General features: G+C 34.0%; 1 protein-coding gene across 4 annotated transcripts in view; it reads right to left on the minus strand.

Annotated features, from left to right (window-relative positions):
- Nucleotides 1–382: 382 nt before the first annotated feature.
- The window catches only part of LOC105479691 (mediator of cell motility 1), a 144,698-nt gene continuing 130,795 nt past the window's right edge, over nucleotides 383–14,285 (minus strand). For all 4 annotated transcript variants that reach the window (XM_011737821.3, XM_011737818.3, XM_071076466.1 and 1 more), the window contains 2 exons: nucleotides 2,263–2,367; nucleotides 383–892 (listed from right to left, as the gene is read on the minus strand). In XM_011737821.3, the coding sequence (XP_011736123.1) occupies nucleotides 761–892; nucleotides 2,263–2,367 (237 nt within the window). In that variant the 3' untranslated portion in view covers nucleotides 383–760. The remainder of the gene's footprint in view (nucleotides 893–2,262; nucleotides 2,368–14,285) is intronic.

The raw sequence follows: 14,285 nt of genomic DNA on the forward strand, positions 1-14,285 counted from the left end.
CAAAAAGGCAAACTGCATGTAATTTAAAAAGTTAACTTTAAGATTATATGATTCTAATTTCTGATTTTTAAAAAATCATATAAATATATAAAATATAAAATACATCCTAATATATTTTTACATAAGAGCTGAGGTTTACCATTTTTAACAAAAATTCTGAGATGGAATTAATAAAAAACAATTTTCATATATACCACAGAGCAATAAGTTTAAATCAGACTATTTTGAGTTGTGTAGCCCTTTATTAGCAACTAAAATAGAAGGTATCTGTTGTACAACATGGGTAGTAATTGACTATAACTGGAGATTTATTATATTCTAATACAGATCATTTATAAATGCAATTTCTTTATTAAAAAGCTTCCACCTTTTTGTTTGTTTGTGTACAATTTGCAAAACTATTCTGAAAGCGGAATATATGTGCACAAGTCTGCAAAGAGTGCAAATTTAGGATATGGTAAATGCTTTACAAGTTACTTTCAAAAAACTGTCTGCCACAACTGAGCCTTTACATTGTCATCTTTTTTGATGAAAACATTTTGATGCCAGCCTTCCTTCCACTGCCCTAAACTATAAAGCATTTTTTAATGAGTTGAAATTAAGGAAGGACTACACCTACTAGAAAAAAAGAGAAGAAAGTTCTATTAGTTTGAGGTTTCAGAATCCCCCCAAACCAGGACCAGTATCTTGGTAAAGGCTAGGCTGGGACCCCGGACAGAGTATGAGAATGTGCAGGTGGCATCCCTGAGGATTCAGAGCTTCAGTGGACTGTGAGTGCTCCAGCTGCATAACTCACTGAACTGTCTTGCCAGTTTCTACACTGGCTTGACTGGGCATAATTCAAAAAGGAAAAGCTCATATTCATTCCATTCTTCTGGAGCTCTGTGATAGCCTAGAAAAAAGAAAAATTTAGTTAGGACACACATCACATAAAAAAGTGGGCACTCAATGTGTTTGTGGTTTGACTTTGTCCACTTCACAGCTGAAGCCTAGATACCTCTTTTGCTCTTTTGTTACTTGAATTTCTCTTGTTGTATCATATTAAAATAGAAAAAAAAAAAGAATTCCTTATCATTCTCTCAAATAACTTCTAATCTTGTTTCTTGATAATTAAGCATCAGTCATCATTTACCTTCTCTCTCCCGGTAATAAGGCCATTTTTTAAACCCTTTTTAACTTTTTAAATATATTCTCTTCACTGTATAAACCAAATCCCTGGCTACTTCTGTCTTAAGACATCAGAGTCTTTATCTGACTTTGACTAAATTTGAAATGTATATAAATTAAAATCCAGATCTAAAAGGTATATGCTAGGATTTTTACTTTAATTGTAGATTGGTTCAGCATTTACTTTATAATAAAAATTTTATTTGATTCAATTAAGATTTTAGGAAATTAGTACAGTTTATTCTAGCTTCAATTTCAAAAATTAGTTTAAGTTGAAAAGCTTTTCTTTGAATCAATCAATACAGTTTAGAAGAAAAACCCTTCCTAAAAACTCACTATATATTACCTTTCAAATCACATTAAAATAATACTGGACTTAAGGTCCTACCTTAGTCTATTCTGGACTATATTATCTTCTCCATTATTTCCCTGCCTCTCCAAATGAGCCCATTGTTACTTTCTCCTCCCAATCCTGAGTATACACTTTCTTCTTTCTTAATGAATGTCATATTTTCATTCTTCTTGAATGAAAATTAATAGTTTTCCTAATTAGAAGAAAAAAATAATGCTATTTCTCTTTCTAAAATCCAGCTAACCAAAACTTCTGACTCTTATCATTCCTTAACTGAAGTAAGCGTTATTTTTGTTTTAATGAGAAAAACACACATCATCTGTCTTGCTTTATCACATTATGAACATCTTAAGTTTAAGAGCAGAATCTTCCATTTATTTTTTATAGAGTCTAGACCACTAAATAAAACCAAAAAAGTAGTAAGACCATATATCTCTTAAAAGGTCATGTTGGTTTGTATTTATAAAGAGCATATTGGAACTAAGAGTCAAGAGAAAATGTGGGTCTCTATTCTAAATAACTTTCTGTATTTAACAGAAAGTATGGAACTGTATTCCAATGATAAATAACTTTATTCAAGTGACCAAAAGCAATGGAACTCCAAATTATATTAAAGATACTAAAAAGAAACTTGACCATAGGCACATAAAACCAATGATGCCATTGTATCACAACGATAATGAGATATTTTGGAGTATTATATGACCAAATGTTAAAAGTCAAGGCTTCCTAAGGATACTTACATTTAATAACACCCCAATGGGATGTCTTCCACATATAGTATTATGGTATTTCTTCAAGTAATTGCTAAAAGATACAGGGTCTAATTGTTCTATAATACTCATACCCTAAAAAAAAAAAAAAAAGAGGAAGAAAAAAATAAAAGAAAAAGGACAATATTTATTATTTCCTAATTATATTTTAAAACTGTTACTTAAACATAATTCTTCAATTAGGGAGACACAAAGAAAATAGATTAAATAAACCTTGTGAAACATCAAACTCATTCATCAAAGCTATTACCATTATAGTCAACTCTCTACTAACAGAAAACTTTTAATCCCCAGTTTATTTTCTCCAAATCCCAGGTATGTTTCTATACTACTTTAACCAGTTGTCATTCAGCTGACAATCCTCAAACATTTCATAATATCTTTCTTCCATAGAAAGAATACACAAAAGTAAATCTGCTGTGAAAATTTGTATATGAAACTTAAAATTTAATTTACTTTGTGGCTGTTTTCTCCATATCCGTTATATTCTTCCTGTTATTGGCATTAAAAATCAAGAGTTAATTGTAATTGAACTGTTTCCACAACATATACTTAAAGGTATTTTAAATCACCAGCATTAAATAATCTAGGTTTGTGGAAAAAAAATACCACGAATTAAGAAAAAAGTTAGCATATTTTAATTAATTTAAAGCTCATGATAAAGGCAGGCTTAAGCAACACAGATCTTTTTTTTTTTTTGAGCTGGAGTCTTGCTCTATCACCCAGGCTAGAGTGCAGTGGTGGGATCTCGGCTCACTGCAACCTCTGCCTCCTGGGTTCAAGCAATTTTCCTGCCTCAGCCTCCCAAGTAGCTGGGCTTACAGGCACACACCGCCACACCCAGCTAATTTTTGTATTTTTAGTAGAGACCGGGTTTCACCATGTTGGCCAGGCTGGTCTTGAACTCCTGACCTCAAGGGATCTGCCCACCTCGGCCTCCCAAAGTGCTTGGATTACAGGCATGAGTCACCACACCCAGCCTACAACACAGATCTCTTATGAACAAGATTAACAATAAAGGAAAGCTTTTTATCTCTTTATTCTTTAAGCTAGAATGCCTTGTTTTCACATCTTAATACAGAATAAAATTTGTCAGACTATTGTAAAAACAACCACTATGACTTGAACATTAGTTTATACTAAATTCTACAATCTCCAAATACATTCAAATAATGCATTTACAACTCATAAATATATAGCAACTTTAACTCACCAAGTCGGGGAAATAAATCATTGATTCTAGCTGATTATACATACACCAATTATATTATTTTCTTACTCAGTTAAAACACTTTCTATTAAATAAACTGGATTCATACTCTCTGGGAGAAACCTAAATGGTGGTTTAGGGACTTAACTGGTTATTTTGTGTTTTTGTTTTTATTTCACATTTTAAAAAAAGATACAGTGTAAAAGCACCAAAAGTAATCAAATAAACATCCGTTAAAGCCAAAAGTCATCTGGAAAATGATAATCAGTGGGTAACATAGAAATTTTACAGTGGCAGCATCAAAATTTAATTCTATAAAAAAACTTTCCTTCAGAATATTCAACTCCTTCACAAACATTATCAATATTCCATATATATATATATATATATATATATATATATATCTCTGAAACATAGACATATACATGTGCAATCAACTTTGAATTGCTTGCACATCAATTAGCCACTCTCGGATTGGTCCACAACCAGTTTGTAATGCTAAGTTGGTTGTTCCCTGCCAACCACAGTGCTTCCAGGTCAACACTCTCCACTGACACTTGGTATATAAGCTCAGAGAAATACAAACTTAAAAGTTAAACCTAAGATGGGCCAGGCATGAGGTGGCTCATGCCTATAATCCCAGCACTTTGGGAGGCTGAGGCAGGTGGGTCACCTGAGTTCAGGAGTTTGAGACCAGCCTGGCCAACACGGTGAAACCCCATTTCCACTAAAAATATAAAAATTAGCCAGTCATGGTGGCACACGCCTATAATCCCAGCTACTTGGGAGGCTGAGACAGGATAATGGCTTGAACCTGGGAAGCAGAGGTTGCAGGGACCCGAGATTGTGCCACTGCACTCCAGCCTGGGCGACACAGCAAGATTCCGTCTCAAAAAACAAACAAACACACCATACACACACATACACACACGCACACACACAAAGTTAAACCTAATATAAATAATATCATAATTCTGATGCCAAAAACATTACAGTACATTTCTAACCCAAGAATGGATGGCACTAATGCAGAGATGGAATTATAAATCTCTTCCATAAATAATGGATGATCAAGATATAACTTCCCTAGAGCTAAATGAACAGAGGCCTAAAACAGGCAAAAGTCCTGGTTCTAAATTTCTAATTGCAGACTCTTTCTCACTGACTATTCTGATGTATTAGAGTATAACAAGACTCATACTAACAATTCTTTGAACACTTACATAGCTACAACTTGCATACATATTGTAGGTGAACTTTTAATGCTCCGGAATGAAGTCTATCTAGGACAGCTTACCTTAAATATAAATCATTTATTAATAAATAATGTGACACCAAGATTCTAATGTACATTTTAATATTAAAATCTCAAAGCACATTCAGAACAAACATCACATTTAACTGATATGAATTTAAACAGAAGAAAACTAATGATCACATTTCAGAAGACAAAGAATTCAAAGTAATTGGTCAAGAAAACCTAACACAGAAAAACAGGAAATTAAATGCAGAAAAGATACTAGTAAGTAAAGAGTTAAAAATGAAGATATACTGGTTAAATTACGAGAGAAAATAAAAAATTGATATGATAGGAGTTAAGAAATTAAATGTGCAAAAATTTTAATTCTTTAAAGTGTGCTATAAACCTACTAGTGCAAAAATTAATTCAATTATACTTAATTAGCTGACACAAGTGTCTCTTTATAAGGAAAGACAGAGGGGAAAACTAAGGCTTTTCTCATAGGTGAACCTCTAATTGAAAAATTCATGAAGTAGGCAAACAAAAGCAATAATGATAAAATTTAGAAATGGAACATTATTAACTAATACAGAATAATGGTGAATACACTTTTAGATATACCTATGTTTTTATGTTAACAGCTATGAGATTACTATTAGGAAAATTCCAAAAAGACAGAAATGCTACTTCAATGCTGGTGGCAAAAGTCCAAGACGATGAAAAAGAATATCCTTCCCCAATTATGCTGAATTAACTGTTTTATTTCTTAAAATAGTAGAAGATATCATCAGTGAGTCTAAAGTCCAGGCAATGAGAGCTTCCTAAGGCCTAGGATAGTGATAATTTGATTGTTCACATAAACTTGACCTAATGTGGAGGAGTGAAATGGGTCACTATACTATTCATTCAGCTCTAAGATGCTCTAAGATAAGGCAGACATTATAAACACCAAAAGCCCATCCATCAAGGATACAGGTTTCTGAGGAATTTAAGTTTCAGAAAGAAATCCACAAATTAAGGATACAGGTTTCTGACGAATTTAAGTTTCAGAAAGAAATCCACAAATTGAAAGCAAACTCCCTAAATTTAAGGGGTGAACCAATCTATCATTGTGTTGACTCTTCAAGTAATCGGTGAATGTTTGTGATGTCAAACTCCAAGTGGCAACCCTAAACTAAATAGGCAGTATTAACTGACAAAGCTCAAATTCAGGACTCTGATAAGACAACAAATTATCTTCCCTCTTTAAAAAAGTTTGCCTAGATTTAATAAAATGACAATCTAACAATTATCACCCAGAAGTAAATCTCTCCCAAAAGTAATAAATGCAAAGGAGTAGCAAAACTTTTAGAGGCACTTATGAAATAAAAACTAGAATCATTCCAACCACATAATTAACACCACATTATCAAATCATTAGAATTTTGGGTTTATAGTTTAAAGGATATACATTTATATTTGCAGATAAGTACATATTTAGTGACGTGGGGTAGGAAAAGGAAATACTCTAGTTTCTTTAAGAGGCATCAAGATAAAATCGTTAACAGTGAAAGTTTTATGGAAAAAACTCACCTTAAAAATAGCACTGCTAAGTAATGTACTAATAAATGGCTATCTTACAAGCGATGTTATAAAACTTACTAAGAAGCTATTGGCTTAGGTTCAAGAGAAAGAAGTGACAAATGAGGTGACAAAGGAACAATTTTCACTTTTAAAATAGTAGGAAGGAAGAAGAGTAGTTCATGTTCAAATTAAGTGAAGTAACTGATAAATTTAAAAGAAAAAGAAGTTACAACAGATGAATACAATGACATTTTCAGATTATCCTTGCCGAATCATAATTTGCCAATGTCCATAATGAAACACTGGTCTACACCCAAAAGAGTAGTATAATAAAAATGATAACCTATGACCATCTCATATGAATAACTATGACTAATATTTCAAGTAAGTAAAGTTTACAAGATCAATATCTCCAAATAGGTTCTGCTTTAGTCACAGTAATTATTGACATCGCAAAGCACTAATTACCAAAGAAATTGGTCTATAGCCAAAAAAATTGCAAGACTTTCAGAGTTTAGATATCCTATGCTACAGTTACATAATTTTTCCCAACTACATTTGGTAGTTCATTCTATATTTTGTGTTTTTTCACATAATTAATTTCTAAGATATTCAAGTGCTAGATATATAAACATTTTGCAATAAGAAGAATAGCTATTTTTCTTTTGCAACTTAGAAATCGTTTTATTTTCTAGCCTTGTAATAACTATATTTGGTAATAGTTTCCAGTTAAAAAGGACCAAAACTTAATTAACATGCTAATTTTGAACAGATGTAATCTAAAATTTTATACTTAGTTTCTTTTTACTCTATCAAACTTTCAAAATGTATACTTATTACTGCAATTCAAAATCGTTAACATTTTTATAATGCTTATGCAGAGAACCATCCAAGTACATTTTGTCTGAAAAGATCACATATGAAAACTAAGATATTGGTTCTCAAACGAATTAAATTATTTATAATATAAAATAATCTCTTAGAAAAGAAATACGACAAAGTACATTCACCATCTGATTAATCGATTAAGACAATACATTATTTAATTCTGCCTAACAGCAAGTGTACATATATATATGTAATATAAACACACCTAAGTTTATGTCTAGAGCTAACCATTCTTATTATTTTGACCCATGTATTCTAACTCCCAAAATTGACTTGTAATTTGAATCAACAGTATGCTAATAAAATAGAACACTTATGAGCCATTTAAAAATTCTAAATATAAATAAAAATATCTCAACAAATGGACCACAGAAATAAACTCCAAGTCCACATGTTAAAATCAAACATTAAATTCAAGCATATTAATATGAAGCAAATACTCAATATTTATTCAGAATTTTTCAATATTTGAGACAGGGTCTCAGCAAATTTCAACAAAGTTCCACAACTGAGTTCTGTTGCAATGACAGGGTTAATGATTACTATAGTAAGCAATCTCATATCTGTCCTGGCTTTAATGATCTACTGAGACCTCCCAAACTTACATCTCTAGTCGGATTGAAAGCCTTCTCCGAGCTCCAAACCAAAACAGTCAACCCATTAGCAAAGTCCTTTTGACTCTTATTTCTGAAAAGATCTGAACTCCATCCACTTCATTCTATCTCCACCAACATCACCACAGTCCAAGTTACTATCATCTCTCCCTTGAACTTCTGCCAATGGCCCATTGTTGCTACTCCTTTTTGTTTGGTTTTTTTTTTTTTTTTTTTTTTTTTTGAGACAGAGGCTCGGCTCTGTCCCCAGAGCCAGAGTGCAGTGATGTGATCTCAGCTCACTCTAACCTCACCTCCACCTACTGGGTTTAAGCGATTCTCCTGCCTCAGCCTCCCGAGTAGCTGGGACTACAGGCATGCACCACTATGCCTGGCTAATTTTTGTATTTTTAGGAGAAAGGGGGTTGTGTCATGTTGGCTAGGCTGGTCTCAAACTCCTGACCTCAACTGATCTGCCCGCCTCAGCCTCTCAAACTGCTGGGATTACCGATGTGAGCCACCACCCCTAGCCCCATTGTTGCTACTTCTGACCCTCCTGTATAATCCATTTGCCACACAACTACCAGAGTGACCTTAAAAATAATGCAAATTATATCATCTCACTTCCTTTATATTGTATTTATATAAAGTTCTTCCCCTCAATTATTACCCTATACTATCAGCTCCCTGCCTCTTTTATACACACCACTCTTCTTACTCTTATGCACCATACTCCCACAACACTGGCTTTTTCCTTTTCTTCTAACACACCAGCCTCTTCCAAACCTAAGATCTTTGCACTGGCAACTTCTCCGGTCTAAAATGCTCTTCCCTCTGATCTTTACTTGGTTTGCTCTTTCTTATCATTCCGAACTCACTTTAATTTTCATCCTCAAGGTAGTCTTTCTCAGACCACTCAATCCAAAGCCTCTAATCATTTACCATCATTTACGGTTTTAGGTATTTTCTGCACACATTACTACTTGAAACTAATTAATATATTTCCTTACCTTTTAAAATTAACATGTATCTCCTCCAATTAGAAGTTTTATGACAGTAAGAACCATGTTTGTTTATTGCTGTATCTCCACCAACGCCTCAGGATGTATACGTACTCAAAAATAACTGGCAAAATGAAAATCCAAATGTCGATCTGATTGACATCTCTACTTAGATGTCTTAAAGACAATAGCAAACATAACATATCCCTAACAGAATTTATGATCTTCCTGCCCCACCAAAAAAAATGTTGGTCCTTTCTTCCTGTGCTTATGGCCTAAATAAATAATGTAACCATCCAACCAGCAGCAAAGTCAAAAATTTAGGAGTCATCCTTGACATTTCCTCGACCCCCACAAGCTCAATCTACCTCCAAGTCCCATCATCAATTTGTCTCCTAAATATACTGTATATATTTCTGTCCCTCTCTTCTACCACCATCACTCCACCCATTGTCTAAATTACCATCGTTTCTCATCTGGACTACCTAACTGGTCTACATGTATCTCCTCCAGCCTCCTTCCAACCCATTTGCTACACTGCAGTCATATGGTCTATTCAAATACAAAACCAACTTTATCACTTCCCTATTTAAGATCCTTCAAGACAGCTGTTCTAGAGTCTTTAAGCTTCATTTCTCACCACCCTCCCCATCTATTATCATTCATTCAACAAATGTATATATTGTGTGCCCACTGACAGGCACTGGGATGGAAAAATGGACAAAGTCCCTGTTCTCATGAAGCTTATATAATCCAATGAGGGAGATAACCCCAAGACAAATCAACAAATGAATAATAAGTCATGCAGTAATAAATACCTAGAATAAAAATACAGCAGGGTAAGGTCAATGAACAGCTGTTCATCCAAAGAGCCTAATGGAAAATGATGCACGCTTTTTGGCTGTCACAATAATTTGAAGATGCTATTGGGACTCAGTGGGATTCCAGGGATGCTGACACAAGACAGTTTCATACACAAAGACTGTTCTCCATCCATAAAACTACAGAATATCTACAGCCTTAATTATCTATACATTAATTCTACTTTGTATACAAACAGAAATAAGTTTTGCATTGATTTTAATATACAATGAGTTTCCCAGGAATAAAACTATCATGCAAAGTGAGGGAAGACTGTACTTGTTTTGTTTACAAGTTTACTAAGAATTGTTCACCATTTTGGAAAATCAAGTCACTAGCAATGGCACTTAGTAATTTCAGTCACTAACACATACCTGTGTAAGTGTGTATCTGTAGCTGTTTTTACATTAATAATACTATTCATAAACATTTGAATACTTCATTGTATCTTCTAATTTAGTTGTGCCTGGGCATTTACATTCTTAAATACATATTTATTATAAATTCCTTTTATTTCCTTTACATGTTACAGTTAGGAGAGTCATGTTTTCAAATTGCATACAGGAAGATTATATCCATTAATTTATTCATTTGAAAAATATGTACTGACCACCTACTTATATTCTAATCACTATTCTAGGCACTTTGTATACATCAGTGAACAAAACAAATATCCTGATTGACAGAAATGTAGTTAAGTATTTAGTTTTTTAGAAGAAAAAGTGGAACAGGGTATGGTGGACTGAGAATGCTGCAAGGGTAGGATGTAGGATGCAAAATTAAATAGAGTAGTCAGAAAGCCCCACTGAGAAGGTGAGAGCTAAGCAGACTTGAGGTAAGTGAGACAGTCAAGTGCAAAACAGGCAAAAGCCCTAAGCTAGGCACATACCTGACATTATCAAGGCACAGTAAGGAGATCAGTGTGTCCACAGTAGAGTGAAAGAAGAGTAAAAGTAAGAAGATGGAGGGCTCTTAACATTTGGGGGCTGCAAGTCACGTTGGTCCTTTTTGCCTACCCATTGTAAAGACACTGGCTTTTATTCTGACTGAAAGGGGGCAATTTTACAGGAGATACGGAGCAGAAGAGTAACATGATCTGATTTAGATTTTAAAATAATTGCTTTGGTTCCTACTTTAAGCTACCTGAGACTGACAAACACAAGAGTAGGTCTAAGAAGACCAGTCAGGAAAGTGGAAGGATAGGACCACCATCATTTGAATTAAGAAAGTCTATGAGTAGAACAGGTCTTGGTGGGAAGAAAATCAGGAACTCCGTTTGGAATGTGTTTAGTATGAGCTGTTTATAAGATATCCAAGTGGAAATTATGTATGGTGTTTGAAAATGTGGTTCTGGCAGGAGTTACTCTTACATTTTTGGTGCAAAAAGCATTACTTTTTCATAAAATTTAGTACAAACTTGCTAAAGACCATGTCCAGGAAGACTTTATTTACTTTGAAAATTTTTAGTACTGAGGTATCTTTCAAAATTATTTTCTGTATGATTACTTAACCAAAAAAAAGGTAATTTTAATGACAGGGAAAAATTTACATGCATAACATTAATAATTTATATTTCACATATATACAGCCATTCCTCCTTATAGATTCTTTCCTAAATGAATAAAATATAAGACAAAAAAGGTTAAACTGGGGCAAAATGAGAATCATACAGGTGATATAATCTTAAGTCAAATCTCTCTAAGACCTCAAATTAGGAATTAATGTTACTGGAAATTCTGAAGTAATCTCACAGTTCCCATCTTTAAAAACTCCTCCTTTGACTGTGTTTCCCTGGATCTCCTCATCTACCAAGTCAGTTAACATTTAAACACTGCTCCTTTCTGTCATACTCAAAACTAGTAGAGAACAATTTTTCACATTTGGTTTTTGCCTCTTCGTTCCAATTTACCTTCTAACCTGATTCCACTGAAACTGCTCTTGCAAGGTTCTTAATTCACCTCTGTGCAGCATTTGATACTCTTCCTCCCTCTTTGCTAAATAAAGCTCATCCTCTCTGTGATATTGCTCGTTCTCAGTTCTCTCTAAGCAGAATTCTACTGACTCTTCTTTATCTCCTCTTCCACTTAATGCTGGTATGTCCATCTGATCTAACTCCCCCTTTGTTCCTACTCCTTATACTCTCTCTGGAGATTGACTCTGTGAACAATGGCATTAACATCCTTTCTTCCCATCTATTCCTCATACATCAATAATTTCAAAATGTTTATCTCCATCCAGACCTACCTTCATGTTCTAAACCAGTACTGTCCAATAAAAATATAATGCAGGCCATATATGTAATTTTAAAATTTATTGTATCCATATTTTAAAAATAAATGGGTAAAATTTATTTTAAGATATTTTATTAAACACAATCTGGCAGTATCATTTTATAATATAATCAAGATAGATTATTTTTGAGATATTTTTGTTCCTTTTATACTACATGTTCAAAATCCGGTGTATATTTTACACTTACAGCATACCTCAAGTTGTATAACCACACTTCACATACTCAATAAATACATGTAATTGGTGGCTACAGTATCAAAAAGTGCAGTTCTAAACAACACAAAAGCCATGTCTAAAACTGAACTCATCTTTTTCTTTAAATCTGTCCCTCTTATATTCCCTGTATTAGTGTGTACATCTATATACACACGGAAGCCAGAAATCATCCCACATCCCACCACTCCCTTAACATGACACACCCAATTAATCCCTAAAGTCCTTTTCATTCTACCTCCTAAATGTATCTCAGCTCTCTATATTGTAATGGCTGTTTCTAAGTATGTTCAACCACTGGACTCTAACTTCCATTAAGTCATGGACTATGTTTTCTCTTGTTTATGTCTTCAATACTGCACAGAGTACCAGACAAACAGCAGATACCCATTAACCATTTGCTTTGACAATCATTAATCATTTGCTATACGGACAAAGCCAGAAAAAGTTTTCTGAGGCAACTGAGAACTAAACCTCAGAATAAAAAGTCAAAGGAGAGTTAATCAACTGAAATGAAAACATCAAGAAGCCAAAAGAGAAGACAATACATTAAAATCCAAATAAAATTCTAAAGATAAAAGTATTGGACAATAATTGGATTTAAAGTAGCAACTAAGCTAAGTTTACATATGATAAACACACTAAGTAACGAACTTTGCATTCATTACATTTGGCTTTAATAAAATATACTACATGACATATTCTATTAATACATTCAAATCCAGATTCCTTACTAAAATATTTGATCTACTTTAGACCAAATAATCTTATACTAAAACATATGCATAAGGTTTAACACATTGGTAGAGTTGATTTGAACAAACTGAAGACTTATAAGCTAATAGAATTTAAAGACAATTTAGAGACCATCTAGTCCAAGTCTATCTTCTTCCGGATAAGGAAATGAAAAGTAGAATATTAAAATAATCTGTCAACGGTCATAGAGAGCAAGTTAGAGTTGTTCTGCTATATTTAATACTGTTTATGAGTAAATCCCAAAATTATTTGTGTTATTTAAAAAATTAAAATAAGTATCATCAGCTTAGGCAACATGGTGAAACCCCATCACTAAAAACTAAAACTAAAACTAAAAATAATTAGCCAGGCATGGTGGTACATGTCTACAGTCCCAGCTACTTGGGTGGCTGAAGTGGGAGGATTGTTTAAGCCCAGCAGGTTGAGGCTGCAGTGAGCTGTGATTGCGCCACTGCACTCCAGCCTGGGTGACAGAGGGAGACTCTGTCTCACAAAAAAAAAAGAAAGAAAGAAAGAAAGAAAAGAAAAAATATTATGATTACTATAGCACTTCAAGAAAAAAAGACAGTAGGATCAATATCTACTATACTCCTAAGCTAGGTAAGAATATAGTTATATTTTAAAATTCTGTGTTTAGAACAACAAATTGAAATTCCTTTTAAGAAAAATCCAGGCCAGGTGCAGTGGCTCATGACTGTAATCTCAGCACTTTGGGAGGCCAAGGAGGGTGGATCACTTGATCTCAGGAGTTCCAACCAGTCTGGGCAACATGGCGAAACCTCGTCTCTACAAAAAAAGATTAGCTAGGTGTGGTGGTACACATCTGTGCTTGACTGCCTGAGCCAGGGAGGATGAGGCAGCAGTGAGCCATGATGGTGCTACTACACTCCAGCCTAGGTGATAGAGTGAGAGCTTGTCTTCAAATAAAAAAAAAAAAAAAGGGGAAAAAACAAAAATCCAAATCCAAATGGCCCAAAAACAAGATAATACACTAAGAATTTGTAAAAGGAGCAAAACGACAAACGAAGAGAAAAAAAAAAAAAACAAATTATTTGCATCTGTAAAAATAATTTTGTTTTCTTATGCTTTTTTTATAGCTCTTGTTAATAGATACCTAAAGGCTCCAGGTCATGAAGTTCAAGTCTTAATACATGCCAAGTGCGGTGGCTCACACTTGTAATCCCAGCACTCTGGGAGGCAGGAGGGTTACTTGAAGCCCCGGGTTCAAAACCAGCCTGGGCAATAAAGCAAGACTTGTCTCTACAAAAAAAAAGAAAAAAGCTGGGTGCGGTGTCACATGCCTGTAATCCCAGGACTTTTGAGAGGCTGAGGCTGGCAGATCACTTGTGCTCAGGAGTCTGAGACCAGCCTGGGCA

Source organism: Macaca nemestrina, chromosome 13, assembly GCF_043159975.1.
Source record: "Macaca nemestrina isolate mMacNem1 chromosome 13, mMacNem.hap1, whole genome shotgun sequence".
In the NCBI taxonomy this organism is placed as follows: Eukaryota; Metazoa; Chordata; class Mammalia; order Primates; family Cercopithecidae; genus Macaca; species Macaca nemestrina.